General features: G+C 43.0%; 1 protein-coding gene across 2 annotated transcripts in view; it reads left to right on the top strand.

Moving 5' to 3' along the window:
* Positions 1-17693, top strand: part of LOC132824028 (L-fucose kinase) — a 363536-nt gene that overhangs the window by 236432 nt on the left and 109411 nt on the right. For both annotated transcript variants that reach the window (XM_060838278.1, XM_060838277.1), the window contains exon 4: positions 10056-10106. In XM_060838278.1, coding sequence (XP_060694261.1) covers positions 10056-10106 — 51 coding nt within the window. The remainder of the gene's footprint in view (positions 1-10055; positions 10107-17693) is intronic.

The raw sequence follows: 17693 nt of genomic DNA, 5'->3' as shown, positions 1-17693 counted from the left end.
AGACAACAAAAGATTACTGAGAAATAGAAGAACAACATCTGCATAAAGAGTAATTTTATGTTTACCTGTACCAATCCTCGGGGCCGTTATATTAGGGTCAGCCCGTATAGCTTCTGCTAGTGGCTCAATTATTAGCGTAAATAGCAATGGCGAAAGAGGACATCCCTAACGGCAGCCCCTACCCACACTGAACTATCCGAGCCTAATCCACTGGTAATCACAACTGCCTTGGGATCACTATACAGTATTGAGACCCATTTGGTAAACACCTTTCCAACGCCATACCTTTCCAATGTATAAAACTAATATGACCATTCAACCCTGTTGAATGTCTTTTCAGCGTCTAATGAGACTACTACTCCTGGTATCTTTCCTTGGTGGTAGGCTTGAATCACATTCAAAACCCTTCTAACATTATTGGATGATCTACGGCCCTTAATAAACCCAGTCTGTTCCTCCTTTATGATATGTGGCAATACCCTTTCTAGCCTCAATGCTAACGTTTTAGAGAGGATTTTAAAATCTAAATTTAGCAAGGATATTGGTCTGTATGATTTTTTTTTTAGATTACTTACAGTGTGGAAACAGGCCCTTCGGCCCAACAAGTCCACACCGACCCATCGAAGCGCAACCCACCCATACCCCTACATATACCCCTTACCTAACACTAGGGACAATTTAGCATGGCCAATTCACCTGACCCGCACATCTTTGTGACTGTGGGAGGAAACCGGAGCACCCGGAGGAAACCCACGCAGACACGGGGAGAACGTGCAAACTCCACACAGTCAGTCGCCTGAGGCGGGAATTGAACCCAGGTCCCTGGCGCTGTGAGGCAGCAGTGCTAACCACTGTGCCACCGTGCCGCCCTTAATCTTCTGGGTCCTTTCCTTTTTTGAGGATAAGAGAGATATTTGCCTCTTTCAGCGAAGGCGGGAGACAACCCTGAGAGTATGAATAGTGATACATGTCCATAAGTGGACCAGCCAATATTCCTGTAAATTCTTTATAGAATTCAGCTTGAAAGCCATCTGGGCCGGGCACCTTACCGCTCTGAAGTTGCCTGATTGCGTCAAGTATTTTTGGATTGTTAGGGGAACATTCAAGAACCTGTTCTGGAGTTAGGTCCAGAAAGGTCAGGTTTTTAAAAAAATGACTGCATCCTCCTAGGCCTGTCTGTACAATCCTGTGATTTATATAAATCAGAATAAAATTTTCTAAAGATTGCATTAATCCTTTTATGATCATGAGTCAGAATACCTGTACTTTCCTTGATAGACATGATAGTTTGAGGGGCCTTCTTTTTCTTTGTGAGAAATGCTAAGTATCTACCAGGTTTATCACCAAATTCATACAACCTTTGATTTGCAAATAAAATTTCCCTCTTAGCCATTTGGGTAAGCGTGGTGTCCTAAGGGCCATAATCCTTTGTAATTTGATAATAGAAGATCTGTCAGCGTATGCTGTTTCAGCTGCTTTTAAGCGAGCTTCGAGCAGACGCTGTTGTTCTCCCTTTAATTTTTTCTGGGTCGCTGAGTATGAGATGATCAAACCTCGCGCGTAAGCTTTGATGGTCTCCCACATCATTGATGGGTTGCTAGCTGTACCTGAATTAATTTCTAAAAAAGTTTTAAATTCTTGAGAGAAGTGTTTTACAAATTTACTATCTTTCATCAGAAAAGGGTCCATACGCCAATGCCGGGGGGATGTCTCATTGTTCCTTGCCTTGATTTCCATATATACAGCAGCGTGATCGGAAATTGCTATACTGCCTATTTTTAAAAATCGAGGAGGCAAAATTCATATTGATTCTGGTATGACATTTATGTGGATTGGAGTAAAAAGAAAAATCTCTGCCCTGTGGATGAAGGCATCTCCATACATCTACTAGTCCTAATTCTTTGTTCAAATCCACCAATTGTCTAGATCTGGGAGATATCCTGCAGTACTCTTGGGAATCCTATCTATTTCCAGATCCATAATACAATTAAAATCTCCCCCTGTAATTGTACGACGGGCACCAAAGGCCATCAATTTTGAGAAGGCTTCCATTATAAATTTAAAAGGATGTGCTGGGGGGGGCAATACAAATTTAAGATCTCATATTTCTCTCTATTTATGAGGGCTTTAATCAGAATATATCGTCCAGGTTTGTCTTTTATCTGATTTAGGATTTTGAAAGGGAAATTCTTCCGAATAAGAATAACAACTCCCCTGCTTTTTGAGCTGAAAGAATTAAAAAAAGGTCTGATCAAATTCACCCTGTCATAAGTGTCCTTTATCCAATAAGTGTGTCTCCTGTAGGAGAGCTATATCGAACCTTTCTTTCTTGAGGTTTGATAATATTTTCTTCCTTTTGACTGGTGAATTACTCCCCTTGACATTCCAGGTGCACCATTAACCGACTGATCAACCATAATCGTCTGGGCAAGTCCGAGACCCCTCAGGAGTGGAAACCCTATCCAGAATATCCCGAGCATAGAGCATATAAAATTTACAAAAATAAAGGCTCTTTAATACACTCACATCGATATAATAAAAAACTATTTCTAAATAAAAAAAACTTATTTAAATGGAGATTTTCCCCCTTGTTCCCAGGGGGTATGACTTCCTTTCCAACAGTCCGTCATATCCTCTCCCCACCAGTGCCCCACCCTTGACCCAGGCGCTCCTTGATAGGATGAAGAAAATTCAAATTTACTACAGAACTAGAGTTAACAGTGAGCACACTACCACTCTCCCCATCCCCCCACCCCACCCACACCAACACCTGGATATATTTGGTAATGTTAATACCATATGTAAACATATATAACTATAAAATCACAGCCTCAACAAGTCATAATTAAATATAATAATACAAAATAACGGGAAAACAACCCCGCTCCTAAAGACAAGGTAACCACCTACCCTATATATAAATAAAAAAGAGGGGTGGGAGAAAATCACTAAGTAGAGAACAAATAAATAATTCCCTCTCCCCACCCCCTGAAGATAATATTAGACAGTAAGGTTAAAAAAAGGTATTAATATAAAAAAAAGGATGTAAACCGGAGTGAGAGAGAGCAAAACAACATCAATTGACTCTTACAATTTATCTAAGAGACTCCAAAAATTCCTTGGCCTTTTCTGGCGATCCGAAGTTATACATAGTGTCGCTGTTCAAGAGTTCAGACCAGATCCATAGCCGATTCTGCTGTAGTCTCGGAGGTCGCGGCATTTAGCTCTGCCCTTCCGACTTGGCGCTCGATTTTCTTGATGTCCCGGTCGTGCTTTTGTATCGCGGCCGAGAGTGAGTCCCATCGGATCCGGGATTTTTCAATGAAGGCATCGATCTTCGCATCGAGTTTAAAGATTATTTCTGCGAGGCTTGCTACCGTAGGTAAGTCCCCCGGGGCAGCTGCGGACACCTCTGCTGCAGCTGGGGAGGGTGGGGGTGGGGCTCCTGCCTACTGACAACTGCAGGCTCCCTTTTGTCATTTTTACTGCAGATTAAATTGTTTAAATTCAGTACTAAGCAACTAATTATGTCAAGTAAAAACTATTTTGAATGGTTTGGTGAGTGTGGTGAGGGTAGGTGACTAACTTTGCCTAAGTCTTGGGAGGAGCACCATAGACTCAGACTTGCTGGGTCGCCACCATCTTGGATCCCCCGGCACCTTTTTTAAAAAATTGTTTTCTTACTGGTTCTGGTAGCCAGTAAGACTTCCCAACCATATAGGACAGGTGTCAGAGAGAGGTTCTTTAGTCAGAGAGTACTACGGGCATGAAATGCCCTGCCTGCAACAGTAGTGGACTCGCCAACATTAAGGATATTTAAATGGTCATTGGATAAACATATGGAAAATAATGGAATAGTGTAGGTTGCTTTAGATTTGTTTCACAGGTCGGCGCAACATCGAGGGCCGAAGGGCCTGTACTGTGCTGTAATGTTCTATGTTCTAATCACAGGGGCTTCTGCCTTCTATCTCCTTCTGGATTGTTACTGTTTGACCTTTTCCTTCCATTAAAACAATTTATTTCAATTGTTCTTAATCTCTATCTAGGAACATGTTTGTTCTGAACCCACTGTTTGAGCTTAAGCTTGCATTTTCTTGCCATATGTCTTTGGAATTCACATTCTCAATCCACGGGATTAACCTCCTTCCTTCCATGATGTACATTTATCAAGCTTTTATATTTTCCAGTGACCTTCTCTGACCTACTTATAGTCGCAATTCTCCAATGACTAGCCTCTTCTGGTATATATTTGACATAGTACCCACTTTTGGCAGTTGTCCTTTGCGATCAGTGACCTCCTATTTACTGTCAGAATTATTTTGTCTGTCATCTCATAAACTGTCAATTGTAACAGTGATCCTCAAAACTATGGAACATTAGGAGATAACTTAAGCAGAGTCCAAAGCCGCACTTATAGTGAGAACTTCATTTCAATTCTCTGTACTCCATTTTATTTGCACCCCACTGATGACTAGCTTCTCATATTTTTTCAACCAATTCACATTCCATTAAACTTTAACTAATATATCCATCACCTGTTCCCTCAACCCATTAGTTCTTAGACCTTCCTTCAGATGATAATATGCAGCTGTTTCCAAACTAACTATTCAAACTGCCACTTTCTGCTTGGAGTCTCCAAGCTGATGATTTCTTCCATTAGCTATAAACTGCAACACATCTTCTACGTGTTTCTCCTTCATGTAATTCATCGAAGATCCTCAGAGACAACTTCTTTCAAACTCATGACCGCTTCTATCTAGAAGTACGAGGCCAGCTGATGCATGGGAACGCCACTACCTGCAAGTTCCCCTCTGAGCCACTCCCCATTCTGACTTAGAAATAGATCACCATTCATTCGCTGTCACTGGGTAAAAATTGTGGAATTGCTTCCTGAATGGCATTGTGGGTCAACCCACAATAGGTGGACTACAGCAGTTCAAGAAGTCAGCCCATTTTCTCAAGAGCAGCAAGGGTCAGGCAATAAATGCCGGGTCAGCCAGCGATGTCCACGTCCCACGGATGATTTAAGAAAATGAAACCTAAATTAACTGCCTGCTTCCATCAGCAAACACAAGAATTAAACAAAGGAACTAGTCATTTAGGTAGTTGCTTTTCACTGTTGTGGACACGATGAGCAGAAGGGCCTTTTTCATTGCTGTAGGTCTCCATAACTCTATGAACCTAACCACAAATCCTTCTTTATCATGTCATGCTTTGGATGATTTAAACAGAAATGCAAGAAGATTGCTTACTTTTGATATAGCTATTCGATTCTGCACCCACATAGCAAAGGCAAAAAGTGCAGATAAAAAAATCATGATATTTTTCAAAGATGATCTCAACATCTATGGAACACACTATGCTCCTGTTCTTCTATGCATTTGTATTTTAGGCACAACTATATCTTGTTAACATTTTGTCTTTTTTTTCATTTGTTAAAGCTGCTGTTAAGTGCATTATTAGAGTTTTATGATCAGCAGATAATTACATTACTTGAAAGTGGTCAAACCCAGGCCAATGTTATCGCAATCCTGATTATTCATGATAGTTAAACTCATCCATTTCAACCTCAATTTATCTGAGATGATGATATATAATACAAGTAATCACACAAAATTAGATGCAAGCATAGCTCAACATACTAAATTGCAATTCAGCACCAAACACAGTCTTGAGTTTAATCCTTTGTAATTTTGTTTTAATAAAGTGATGAATTAAAGGAATTGAATAGAAGCTACTGAATTTCACAGATTAAAAAATAGAGTAAATGATATCAAGTAGTGAATTATAACAGATTGATCCCATCTCTCAGTAGGAGCTATGCTTAGAAGTACAGTAACTTTGACTTCATTCTCATATTAAGCTACTGACTTGGGTATTGACATCTGACCAGCTCATGTCCAGTTCCACCTCTTTCACCTTTCCACTGCCAAGTCTTTACAGTTGTTTAAAGGGTGGTTATTGAAGTAAGGAATGACTTCAAACTCTTCCTCACCTCAAATCTTTTCTTGGAATCTCTATCCTCAACGTGGATAATAAAGCGTTTAAACGTGGATAAAAAAGCACGTTCCACACTACAACAATTAATGGATGGGCATGAAGGAAAAAAAAGGCAAAAGTGAGGACTACAGATGCTGGAGATTAGAGTGGTGCTGGAAAGACACAGCAGGTCAGGCAGCATCCAAGGAGCAGGAAAATCAACATTTCGGGCAAAAGCCCTTCATCAGGAATCAGCTCTTCATAAGGAAAAACATACAGGCTGCCTCATGCCTTGTGCTCCCAGCCACTGAGGCACTCCGGTTGAATTGTGTATTTTTGACACTTACTGCAAAATACAGAGAACTAATTCTTGGAATTAAGGCCAGTCGCTCAGCTGCTCCATTCAATTCTAACTGAACGTCTACCTTCTTAAATTTGTGTATTAACCGCTTGCTGTCAGTGAACATACCTTGTTCATGAAGCCCAATGTGTTAGGTCTGTATTCCTGATCCTCAACTTTCCTCCCCAATGTCTAACATCAATGGGATCAAAACACTCTGGAGAAAGAGAAAAAATAGTTCACAAGGATAGTATCAAAACTGAGATCTTTTAGTAATTGGAAAAGATTGAATTGGTGTGGTGCTGATTTCTGTAGAAATGATCCTGAGAGGTTGCCTTATAATGGTCTCTAAAGTTATGAATGAGTTTGATAGGGGCGATGCAGGAAGGCTGTTTCAACTTTTTGAGATAATCAAAGCTAGAACCTTAAATATAAAGTAGGGACTAATCATTATGCAATTCAGTAAATGCTGGAAACATTCTGCAGGTCCAGCAGTGCCTACGAAGAACAAAAAATAATTAATGTTTTAGATCAATGATCCTCAATCAGAATCAAACCTGGAATGTGAAATAGTTTATCATTCTCATTTTGGATTTCCAGCATTTAATGAAGTTTTGTTTTGATTGAGGTTCATGCTGTGGTTGTGACTGGGTTAGTCATCTAGAAGCTTATACAAGTTACACGGAAAGCAGAATTTGAAATCTTGCATTGACACTGACCTAGAGTCATGGAGTTATAGAGATGTACAGCACTGAAGTAGACCCGTCAGACCGACTTGTCCATGCTGACCAGATATCCCAACCCGATCTAGTCCCACCTGCCAGCAGCTGGCCCATATCCCTCTAAACCCTTCCCATTTATTTATACATCCAGATGCCTTTTAAATGTTTCAATTGTACTAGCCTCCACCACTTCACCTGGCAGTTCATTCCATACAAGTACCACCCTCTGCATGAAAAAGTTTCCCCTTAGGTCTCTTTTATATCTTTCCCCTCTCACCCTAAAGCTATACCCTCTAGTTCTGGATTCCCCCACCCCAGGGAAGACACTTTGTCTATTTACCCTATCCATGCCCCTCATGATTTTATAAACCTCTATAAGATCACCCCTCAGCCTCCGACACTCCAGGGAAAACAGCCCCAACCTGTTCAGCCTCTCCCAATAGCTCAAATCCTCCAACCCTGGCAACATCCTTGTAAATCTTTTCTGAATCCTTTCAAGTTTCACAACATCTTTCCGATAGGAAGGAGACCACAATTGCACGCAATATTTCAAAAGTGACAGGGAATCAAGGGTTACAGGGAATGAACGTGAGGAATGTCAGATTGGCCATGATCCTATTGAATGATGGAGCAGGCTCAAGGGTCTGAACAGCCCACTCCTGTTCCTATTTCTTATGGTCTTATGCTTTCTGAAGTGTCCTAGCAAATGCCTCAATTCTATCAAAGTGCTGCCTCCTTCTAATGGGATACATGTTGGCTTTGTGGTGACACCTACAGCCAGAGAATGAATAAATAGAAAAAGGCGTTATACACATGCTAATTCAGTGGTTAGCACTGCTACCTCACAGTTACAGGTTACCATCCTAAAAATGACCTCCTTGTCCCACTGACTGTTAGTTTAGCTTCAGATGGTTGACGTGATGAAGGAGCAGCACTCCGAAAGCTAGTGCTTCCAATCAAATCTGTTGGACTATAACCTGGTGTTGTGTGATTTTTAACTTTGTACACTCCAGTCCAACACCGACATCTCTAAATCATAGTTCTGTTAGTTAGCCAATCCTCCATTCATGCTAATATAACTACCCTCTGAAATAGTCTAATAAATCAATAATTTCCAGGGAAATTAGCGATGGGAAACAAATGCAGGCTAGGCCAGTGATGAAAATGTGTTGCTGGAAAAGTGCAGCAGTTCAGGCAGTATCCAAGGAGCAGGAGAATTGACGTTTCGGGCATGAGCCCTTCTTCAGGAATCCTGAAATGTCGATTCTCCTTTTCCTTGGATGCTGCCTGACCTGCTGTGATTTCCAGCAACACATTTTCAGCTCTGGTCTCCAGCATCTGCAGTCCTCACTTTATCCCAGGCCAGTGATGCCCTTGTCCCGTAAAATAATTTTTTAAAGTTTGCAGCTGCCTGGATACTGCAGCAGCCCTTGTCCATTTGCATCAAGACCTGGTCATCATTCATGCTTGAGGTGATAAGTGAAAATTAACATTGGACCATATGACCATAGAGAGAGTCTAACCGTGATTTGTTGACATTCAATGGCAATACCATTACTGAATCCCCAGTGTCATCTTGGGGTTATCATTGACCAGAAACTGATTAGTGACACTTTGTTTACAGAAACAGGTCAGAGTTACGTGGCAAATCACTCACCTCCTGATTTACCAAAGCCTGTCCGCCATCTCCAAGGCACAAATCAGGAGTACATTGGAACGTTTTCCACTTGTTTAGTGTGTGTAGCTTCAAACCACTCCTGGAATCTGGATACCATCCAGGACAAAACCTGCTTGTGATACTCCATCCACCTCCTTAAACATTTACTTCCTCCAATATCAACACGCACTGGCAACAGCACACCTCCACAATGGAAAATACTTTGACAGCATCTTCTAAACCTCGTGGAAGAGCAAGGGCAGCAGAGACATGGCAAACCACCAAGCTCAAGTTTCCCTCCAACTTGGAATAATATACCAGTTTCTTCACTGTCATTGTTTCAAAATGCTGGAACTCCCTCCCTCCACTTCACCTGATGAAGGAACAGCTCTCTGAAAGCTTGTGATTTCTAGTTAGCCTGTTGTACTATAACCTGGTGTCATGTGTCTTCTGACCGTCCCTCCCAAAAAGCACTATGTAACCTATACCACATGGACTGCATTAATTCAAGAAGGTTTCTCACCACCACCTTCTCACGAACAATTGGAAATGAAGAGTCATTAGTCCCCAAAAGATAGAACAAACAAATTGTAAAATAAAAAATTCCATTGTGGTAAAATACATGGAGTGCTAACAGAAGTTATCTATGATAGAGAATATATATGGCACACTCATTGTAGCTTTCTTTTTATATTCTATAAGTTTTATGTGGCACATTAAACTGAGTAATGAAGGAAGAGACTGGAGTTAGAGAAAAATGCATCGAGTTCAGCTTGAGAAGAATGAAAATCTGAAGCTAGCTGACTTGCACATTGCCAGCAATTAAATACATAACTGATCACTCCTTTTCCTCAAAAAAATCCAAACATTCTTACTACTAATGCTTATTGCCAATATTTCATAAGGTAATACCGATTGAGGATCAGTTCAAATTTATTATGAGAGTACAGCTCTTTCCACCCTTTATGCTGGATCATAGTGACACTCCCAGTCCATTATTACACAAAAATTCTAAAAGAAATCTGGAATTAGAAAAGTTGCTTGATGGCATCTGTGTCACCATTGTCAATTATCATTTTAAAAAACCCACCCTATACCTATGACGTACGTGTAACTCCAGATAAATAATGTGCTTGACTCTTAACGGCCCTTTGGGCAACTAGGGATGAGCAATAGATGCTGGTCTAGCTAGCAATGCCAACTTCCCATGACTGAATGAAAAGGAAAACCACTATAAAACAATACCCCTGCATTAACCTGCAGTTTCAAGAAAGATGGAGGGCACATAGGTGGAAATAAAGTTGAGTCAGATGAATTACGGCATGAATCCTAACACTGTCTCATCTCTTTGTTTCAGGTTGTCACCTCTGATGTACTGCAGACAGCACGAATACTGATCCTCCACATGGTGAGTCATCAGAGTTCAGCCTTTAATTAATGTGAGAACCATAAGTATCATGTGGGTCACAGAGTGTTGGCACATGTCTCACTTTGGTTATAGGAGAAAGTGAGGTCTGCAGATGCTGAAGATCAGAGCTGAAAATGTGTTGCTGAAAAAAGCACAGCAGGTCAGGTAGCATCCAAGGAGCGGGAGAATCGACGTTTCTTGCATGAGCCCTTCATCAGGAACCTTCTTCCTGAAGAAGGGCTCATGCCCGAAACGTCGATTCACTTTGGTTATAGGCTGAAAGTAACAAAAAGACAAAATGCATCACTCAGTTAGTCACCCTTCCATTGAGGATTTCTCTGAAGACTTTCTATTGCAGCCATTTCTCTATAGTGAACATATTTCTAACGTGACAAGTTTACTTGATGCTTCTGCAGTTTTTCCTGTAATTTGTGTGACAGATTAAACCAGGCTATCTCTATGCAGCTTTCCACAGCATCTTTCATGATCGTACAATGTCCTGAAGCATTTTATGGTCATTGAAATATAGTGCACTCAGCGTTGTAATCTAGCAAATGCTTCAGCCAATGTGCTCACAGCGAGATCCCACAAAAAGCAATGTTATAATGACCAGGTAATCTGTTTTCTGATGATATTGCTTAAAAGACAAATATTAGCCAGGAAACTGGAGAATTGGCCTACTCTTACTTTTAAAGCTGCCACTTTTAAATTGACCTAAGATAGAAGTTGGGACCTCAACGTAATGTCTCGTTGCAATATCTGTTGTTCAAAGTTCCTCAGTGCTGGAGTAGCAACCTTTTTATTCGTGTGTCACTGGCTGGGCCAGCATTTATTGCCAGAAGTTAGTTACAGTCTGATGTCACATTCTAGGCGAGAGCAGATAAAGACAGCAGTTTTCTTCTCTGAACAATGTTAGTGAACCAGATTTTGTTTTCCCAACAATCAACAACAATTTTATAGTCATCATTAGAATCTTAATTCCAGAATTTAATTGAATTCATATTCCACCATCTACTACGGCAAGACTCGAGCCCAGCTCCCTAGAGCTTTACCTGAGTCTCTGGATTAATAGTCTGGAATGATACCACTAAACCATTCCCTTCCCTCGCTTATAGGTTCAAGCCTCAAGAAAGGGATTTGAACACAGGTTTCTGAACACAGTGAATGCTACCACAAAACTGCAGCTGGTACTTATGAAGGAATAACACTTTGATAATAAACATTTTGGGGCAGAATGCCCAGATAGTTTGTTGCAGCAGTTTACTACCCAGTGTCCTATATCCTCAAGTGGACCCACATTTAAGTCCAAGTTCATACTCAGTCAGCTAATCTAAATCTGGCAAACAGAGGCAAAAGTTGGAGTTCACAGTCGTAGCTTCTGAAGGAATTAAAAATTAACACGCTCTCCTGTTTCGTTTCCACTGCTGTCTGCTGCAAAATAGATGTCAAGTGAGGTTAGGATCAGATTTTGCTCTAACCACTCAAACATTACCAATGTAACAACGCAGGCTCCCTGCCTTCATTCCTAATTTGCTGCTGCTCAGATGCTGCCTGACCTGCTTTGCTTTTCCAGCACCACTCTAATCTCGACTCTGATTTCCAGCATCTGCAGTCCTCACTTTTGCCGAGTTGATTTTAACCTTACTGCGAATCCTCTTGCAAGGATGCCTACCTTGAAGAAGTTCTCCTCCTCTCTCTACAAGAACCTCAGTGAGTGTCTGTCTCACTGCAACCCCCAGGTCATCTCCTCTGCCCTGAAAATCTTCAACTATGTTCTGAAACAGACTCGCTACTGCAGCCAACTCTTGGCTACCTTCTCCCCAGCCCCACCCTCCTCCCATTTATCTCTCCACCCCAGAGCTCCCTGCCTTCATTCCTGATTAAGGGCTTTTGCCTGAAACGTTGATTTTCATGCTCCTCAGATGCTGCCTGACCTGCTGTGCTTTTCCAGCACCACTCTATTGTAACAACCCAATCATCTGATGAGCACAGGGGAGGCTGATGCCTATATCTGTCTGCCCACCACCCCCAAGAAAGTATCTGTATCATTTTGACTGCTGTACAAATTCATTAAAGTGGGGATTGGTTCATTAGTAGAATAGATTTCTGGCTAAATGGTTGAGAGCTGGTACACCGATCTCCATCAAGCGAGAGCGGAACTTGTTTTTACTTGAGGAAAGATCATCCCGTGAAGGAGGTGGAATGCATTGATGCAAATCAGGTCTAAAGTCATCATTTGGATTCTATTTGATCACCTGACTGGTCTGGAGGTAACTTTTCCTGTTTACCCCAGGGCATTTTACCCTACTCTAAGTTCAGACTAAACCTACATACCCTTCATTATACTATCTTCCATTGTGCCTATCCAAGTGTCGCTTAAATGTCCCGAATGTATCTGACTCTACTACAACTGCTGGCAGTGCATTCCACGCACCCAGCACTCTGTGGAAAGAACTTACCTCTGACATCTCCCCTAAACCATCCTCCAATTACCTTAAAATTATGCCTCCTCGTGATAGACATTTCTGCCATGGGAAAAAGTCTCTGGCTGTCCACTCTCTCTATGCCTGCCATCAGCATGTACACCTCCATCAAGTCACCTCTCATCCTTCTTTGCTTCAATGAGAAAAGTCCTAGCTCCCTCAACCTTTCTTCATAAAACATGCCCTCCAATCCAGGCAGCATCCTGGTAAATCTCCTCTGTACCCACTCTAAAGCTTCCACATCTTTACCATAATGAGGCAACCAGAACTGAACACAAAATTCCAAGTGTGGTCTAACCAGGGCTTTATGGAGCTGCAGCATATCCTCGCAGCTCTTACACTCAATCCCCCTGCTAATGAAAGCCAACACACTATGCGCCGCCTTAACAACCAACTTGCAGAATGCTTCAGTGAGCATCTTTGGGACATGCACTAAACAACCCCACCGAACACTTCAACTCCCTCTCCCGCACTGCCAAGGACGTGCAAGTCCTGGGCCTCCACCACCGCCAAACTCTAGCCACCTGACGCCTGGAGGAAGAATGGCATATCTTCTGCCTTGGAACCATCCAACTGCATGGGATCAATGTCGATTTCACCAGTTTCCTTATTTCTCCTCCCCCCACCTTATCAATGATCCAACCCTCCAACTCAGCACCACTGTCTTGAACTGTCCTACCTACCCGTCTTCCTTCCCACCTATCCGCTCCACTCTCCGCTCCAACCTATCACCATCATCCCCACCTTCATCTACCTATCGCATTCCCAGCTACCTTCCACCCAGCCCTACCCCCCCCCTTCCCATTTATCCTTCAGCTCCATAAGCACCCCTATTCCTGATGAAGGGCTTATGCTCGAAACGTCAACTCTCCTGCTCCTTGGATGCTGGCTGACCGGCTGTGCGTTTCCAGCACCACACTTTCTGACTATCAACCTGGGTGGTAATTTTGAGGGGGTCTATGACATGGACCCCAAGATTCCTCTGTTCCTCCACACTGCCAACAATCCTGTCTTTAATCCTGTATTCTGCATTCAAATTCAACCTTCCATAGTGAATGACTTCACACTTCTCCAGTTGAACTCCATCTGCTACTTATCAGCCCAATTCTGCATCCTGTCAATGTCCTGTTGCAACCTACAACAGCGCCCCCCCCCCCCCCCCCCCCCCCATCCACAACTTCACCAACCTTCATGCCATCGGCAAACTTACTAACCCACTCTTCCACTTCCTTATCCAAGTCATTTATAAAAATCACAAAGAGCAGAGGTCCCAGAACCGAACACTGGTCACCGAGCTCCAGCCTGAATACTTCCCATCTATCACCACACTGTCTTCTATGAGCCAGCCAATTCTGTATCCAGACAGCCAGATTTCCCTGCATCCCAAGCTTCCTTATTTTCTAAATGATCCTACCATGGGGAACCTTATCAAATGCCTTGCTAAAATCCATGTACACCACATCCAGTGCAGTACCTTCATCAATGTGTTTTGTCGCATCCTCAAAGAATTCAATAAGGTTTATGAGGCATGATCTGCTCCCCACAGAGTCATGCTGACTATCTCTAATCAAACTATGACTTTCCAAGTAATCATGAATCCTATCTATCAGAATCCTTCCTAATACTTTGCCCACCACAGACATAAGACTGACTGATCTGTAATTCCCAGGATTATCCCTATTGCCTTTCTTGAGCAAGACAATAATAATTGCCATCCTTGAATCATCTGACACTACTCCAGTGGACAGTGAAGATGCAAAGATCATCGCTAAATGCGCTGCATTCTCTTCCCTTGTTTCCTGTAGTAACCTAGGATATATCCCCTCCGGCCCACAGGATTTATCTACCCTTATGTTTTTCAAAATTTTCACACATCCTCCTTTTTAACATCAACCTGTTCAAGCGTATCAGTCTGTTTCACACCGTCCTCAGAAACATCAAGGTCCCTCTGAGTAGTGAATACTGAAGCAACGTATTCATTAAGGAGCTCCCCACCCTCCCCCGACTCCAGGCACAATTTCCCTCCACTATCCCTGATCGGCCCTGCCCTCACTCTGGCCATCCTTTTGTTCCTCACATAAGTGTAGAATGCCTTCAGGTTTTCCTGAATCCTACCCCCTTCCAGCTCTCCCAAGACCTCCTTCAGTTTCTTCCTGGTTACCTTGTAACTCTGTAAAGCCCTATCTGATACTTGCCTCCTCAACCTTACGTAAGCTCCCTTCTTCCTCCTGACTAGATGTTCCACATCCCTTGTCATCCAAGTTCTTTCAACCTACTATCCTTTTCTTGCCTCAGTGGAACAAACATATCCAGCGCCAATGCTTCCTAAACAACTTCCATGTTTCTTTTGTGCATTTCCCAGAGAATATCTATTCCCAATGTAGGTGCCTCAGTTCCTGCCTAATAGCATAGTAATTCCACCCCCCCACCCCCATTTCAATACTTTCTCATACCGTCTGTTCCTACCTGCCTCCATGCGAATAGTAAAGGTTCAGGAGTTGTGATCACTATCACCAAAATGCTCTCCCATCGAGAGATTTGACACTTGGCATGGTTCGCTGCCAAGCGCCAAATCCAATATGGTCTCCCCTCTCGTTGGCCTGTCTACATATTGAGTCAGGAACCCTTCCTGGACACACCTGACAAAAACTGCTTCATCCAAACTGTTTGAACTAAGTAGGTTTCAATCAATGTTAGGGAAGTTAAAGCCATCCATGACAAAAACCCTGTTACTTCTGCACCTTTCCAAAATCTGCCTCCCAATCCACTCCTCCATGTCTCTGTTCCTATTGGGGATTCTACAGAAAACTCCCAATAAAGTGACTGTTCCTTTCCTGTTTCTGACTTCCACCATACTGACTGTGTAGACAAACCCTCCTTGATGACCACCTTTTCTACAGCTGTGATACTATCCCTGATAAGCAATATCACTCCCCAACTTCTTTTATATGTCCCCCCACCCCACCCCACCATTCCTTCTGAAATGCCTGAATTGTGGAACATCCTACAACCACTCTTGCTCCTGCAATGTCCAAGTCTCCATAATGGCCACAACATCATAGTTTCAAGTACTGCTCCATGCTTTAAGTTTGCCACACTTATTCTTGATAATACTTGCATTAAAATAGACACACCCAAGACACCGACCGCAACTTTGCCCTATCAAGTACCTATATCTCTTCACCAACTCCCTGCATGCTGTGTCTGACTGTTCACTACCTACTCCATCATCTGATCAGTAGCTTCTGTTCTCACCTCCCCCCTCCCCTCTCTCCCCCCCCCAAAACCAGCCAATCTAGTTTAAATCCACCCGAAGAGCTGTAGCAAACCTCCCACCTAAGATATTGGTGCCGTTCCAGTTCAGGTGCAACCCGCCCTTCTTGTACAGGTCCCACCTTTCCCAAAAGGTATCCCAGTTATCCACATGTCTGAAGTCCTCCCTTCTACACTAGCCCTGCAGCCACATGTTCATCTGCACTCGTTCTCTATTTCTAGCCTCACTAGCCTGTGGCACTGGTAGTAATCCTGAGATTACTACTCTGCCCATCCTGACTTCTAGCTTCCAATCTAACTCCCTTTATTTTCTTTTCAGGTCCTCTCCTCTTTCCCTACCTATGTCATTGGTACATATGTGTACCACAACTTCTGGCTGCTCTCCCTCCCACTTAAGAATCCTGTAGACTCGATCTGAGACATCCCTGACCCTGGCACCCAGGAGGCAACATACTATTCAGAAGTCTCACTTGCAACCGCACAATTTCCTGTCTGTTTCTCTCACAATTGCATCTCTTATCACTAACGCTCTCCTATTCTCCTTTCCCCGTTAGGTCATCTCCCGCAGCAGTATCCAAAATGGTATACTTACTATTGAGGGGAACGGCCACAGTGTGTCTGTCTTTCTTTTCCCTTTCTCTCTCCTAACAGTCACCCAGCTATCTTTATCCTGTAACTAAGTGTAACTACCTCCCAATAACTCCTCTCTATCACCCCCTTAGCCTCCTGAATGATCCGAAGTTCATCCAGCTCCAGCTCCAGTTCCCTGTTGTGGTCTGTGAGGAGCTGGAGTTGGGTATTCTTCTTGCTGGCGAAGTCAGTGCGGACACGAGCGGTGACCCTCACCTCCCACATTCTGCAAGAGGAACATGCAACTGCCCGAGCATCCATCCCCTCTTCTCTAAATGACCAACAGAGATTGAATAAATGAAAAACAAAAGCCTTACTTTACCAACCCTCTACATACTCTGTTTCTTTTTGGTTGGAGGAGGAGGAGGACGGGTTGGGTACACTACATGTGTAGTGTCTCAGGTTTAGCCCCAACCTGAATATATTGGTTCACGTACCCAGCAATCCCCATGTCAGCGTCCACTATCTGCAATGATTATCTACAAAAAAAGAGCAAGGAACAAAATAGGCCACTTGGTCCTTCAAGTCTGTTCTACCATTCAACAAGATCGTGGGTGATCTAATTTTAATCTTTAACCTTGACAATCATCTATCTCACTCCTGCCTTGAAAACTTTGAAAGATGCTTAACCACTGCTTTTTGAGAAAGGGAATTCCAAAGATTCTCAAAACTTTGAGAAAAAGTATTTCCTCATCTCTGTTGTAAATGGACGTCACCTTATTTTTATAACTATGACCCCTAGTTCTAGATTATCTTACAAGAGGAAACAGTGGCACAGTGGAGGGCGGCACGGTGGCACAGTGGAGGGCGGCACGGTGGCACAGTGGTTAGCACTGCTGCCTCACAGCGCCAGGGACCTGGGTTCAATTCCCGCCTCAGGCGACTGACTGTGTGGAGTTTGCACGTTCTCCCCGTGTCTGCGTGGGTTTCCTCCGGGTGCTCCGGTTTCCTCCCACAGTCCAAAGATGTGCGGGTCAGGTGAATTGGCCATGCTAAATTGCCCGTAGTGTTAGGTAAGGGGTATATGTAGGGGTATGGGTGAATTGCGCTTCGGCGGGTCGGTGTGGACTTGTTGGGCCGAAGGGCCTGTTTCCACACTGTAAGTAATCTAATCTAATCCAACTGGTCAAGTCCCCTCAGAATCTTATATGCTTCAATGAAGTCGCTTTTGACACTTCTGAATGCCAAAGGATTCAGGACT

The sequence above is a fragment of the Hemiscyllium ocellatum genome, chromosome 17 (assembly GCF_020745735.1).
Source record: "Hemiscyllium ocellatum isolate sHemOce1 chromosome 17, sHemOce1.pat.X.cur, whole genome shotgun sequence".
Taxonomy (NCBI): Eukaryota; Metazoa; Chordata; class Chondrichthyes; order Orectolobiformes; family Hemiscylliidae; genus Hemiscyllium; species Hemiscyllium ocellatum.
This window is presented reverse-complemented; position numbering and strand designations above follow the sequence as displayed.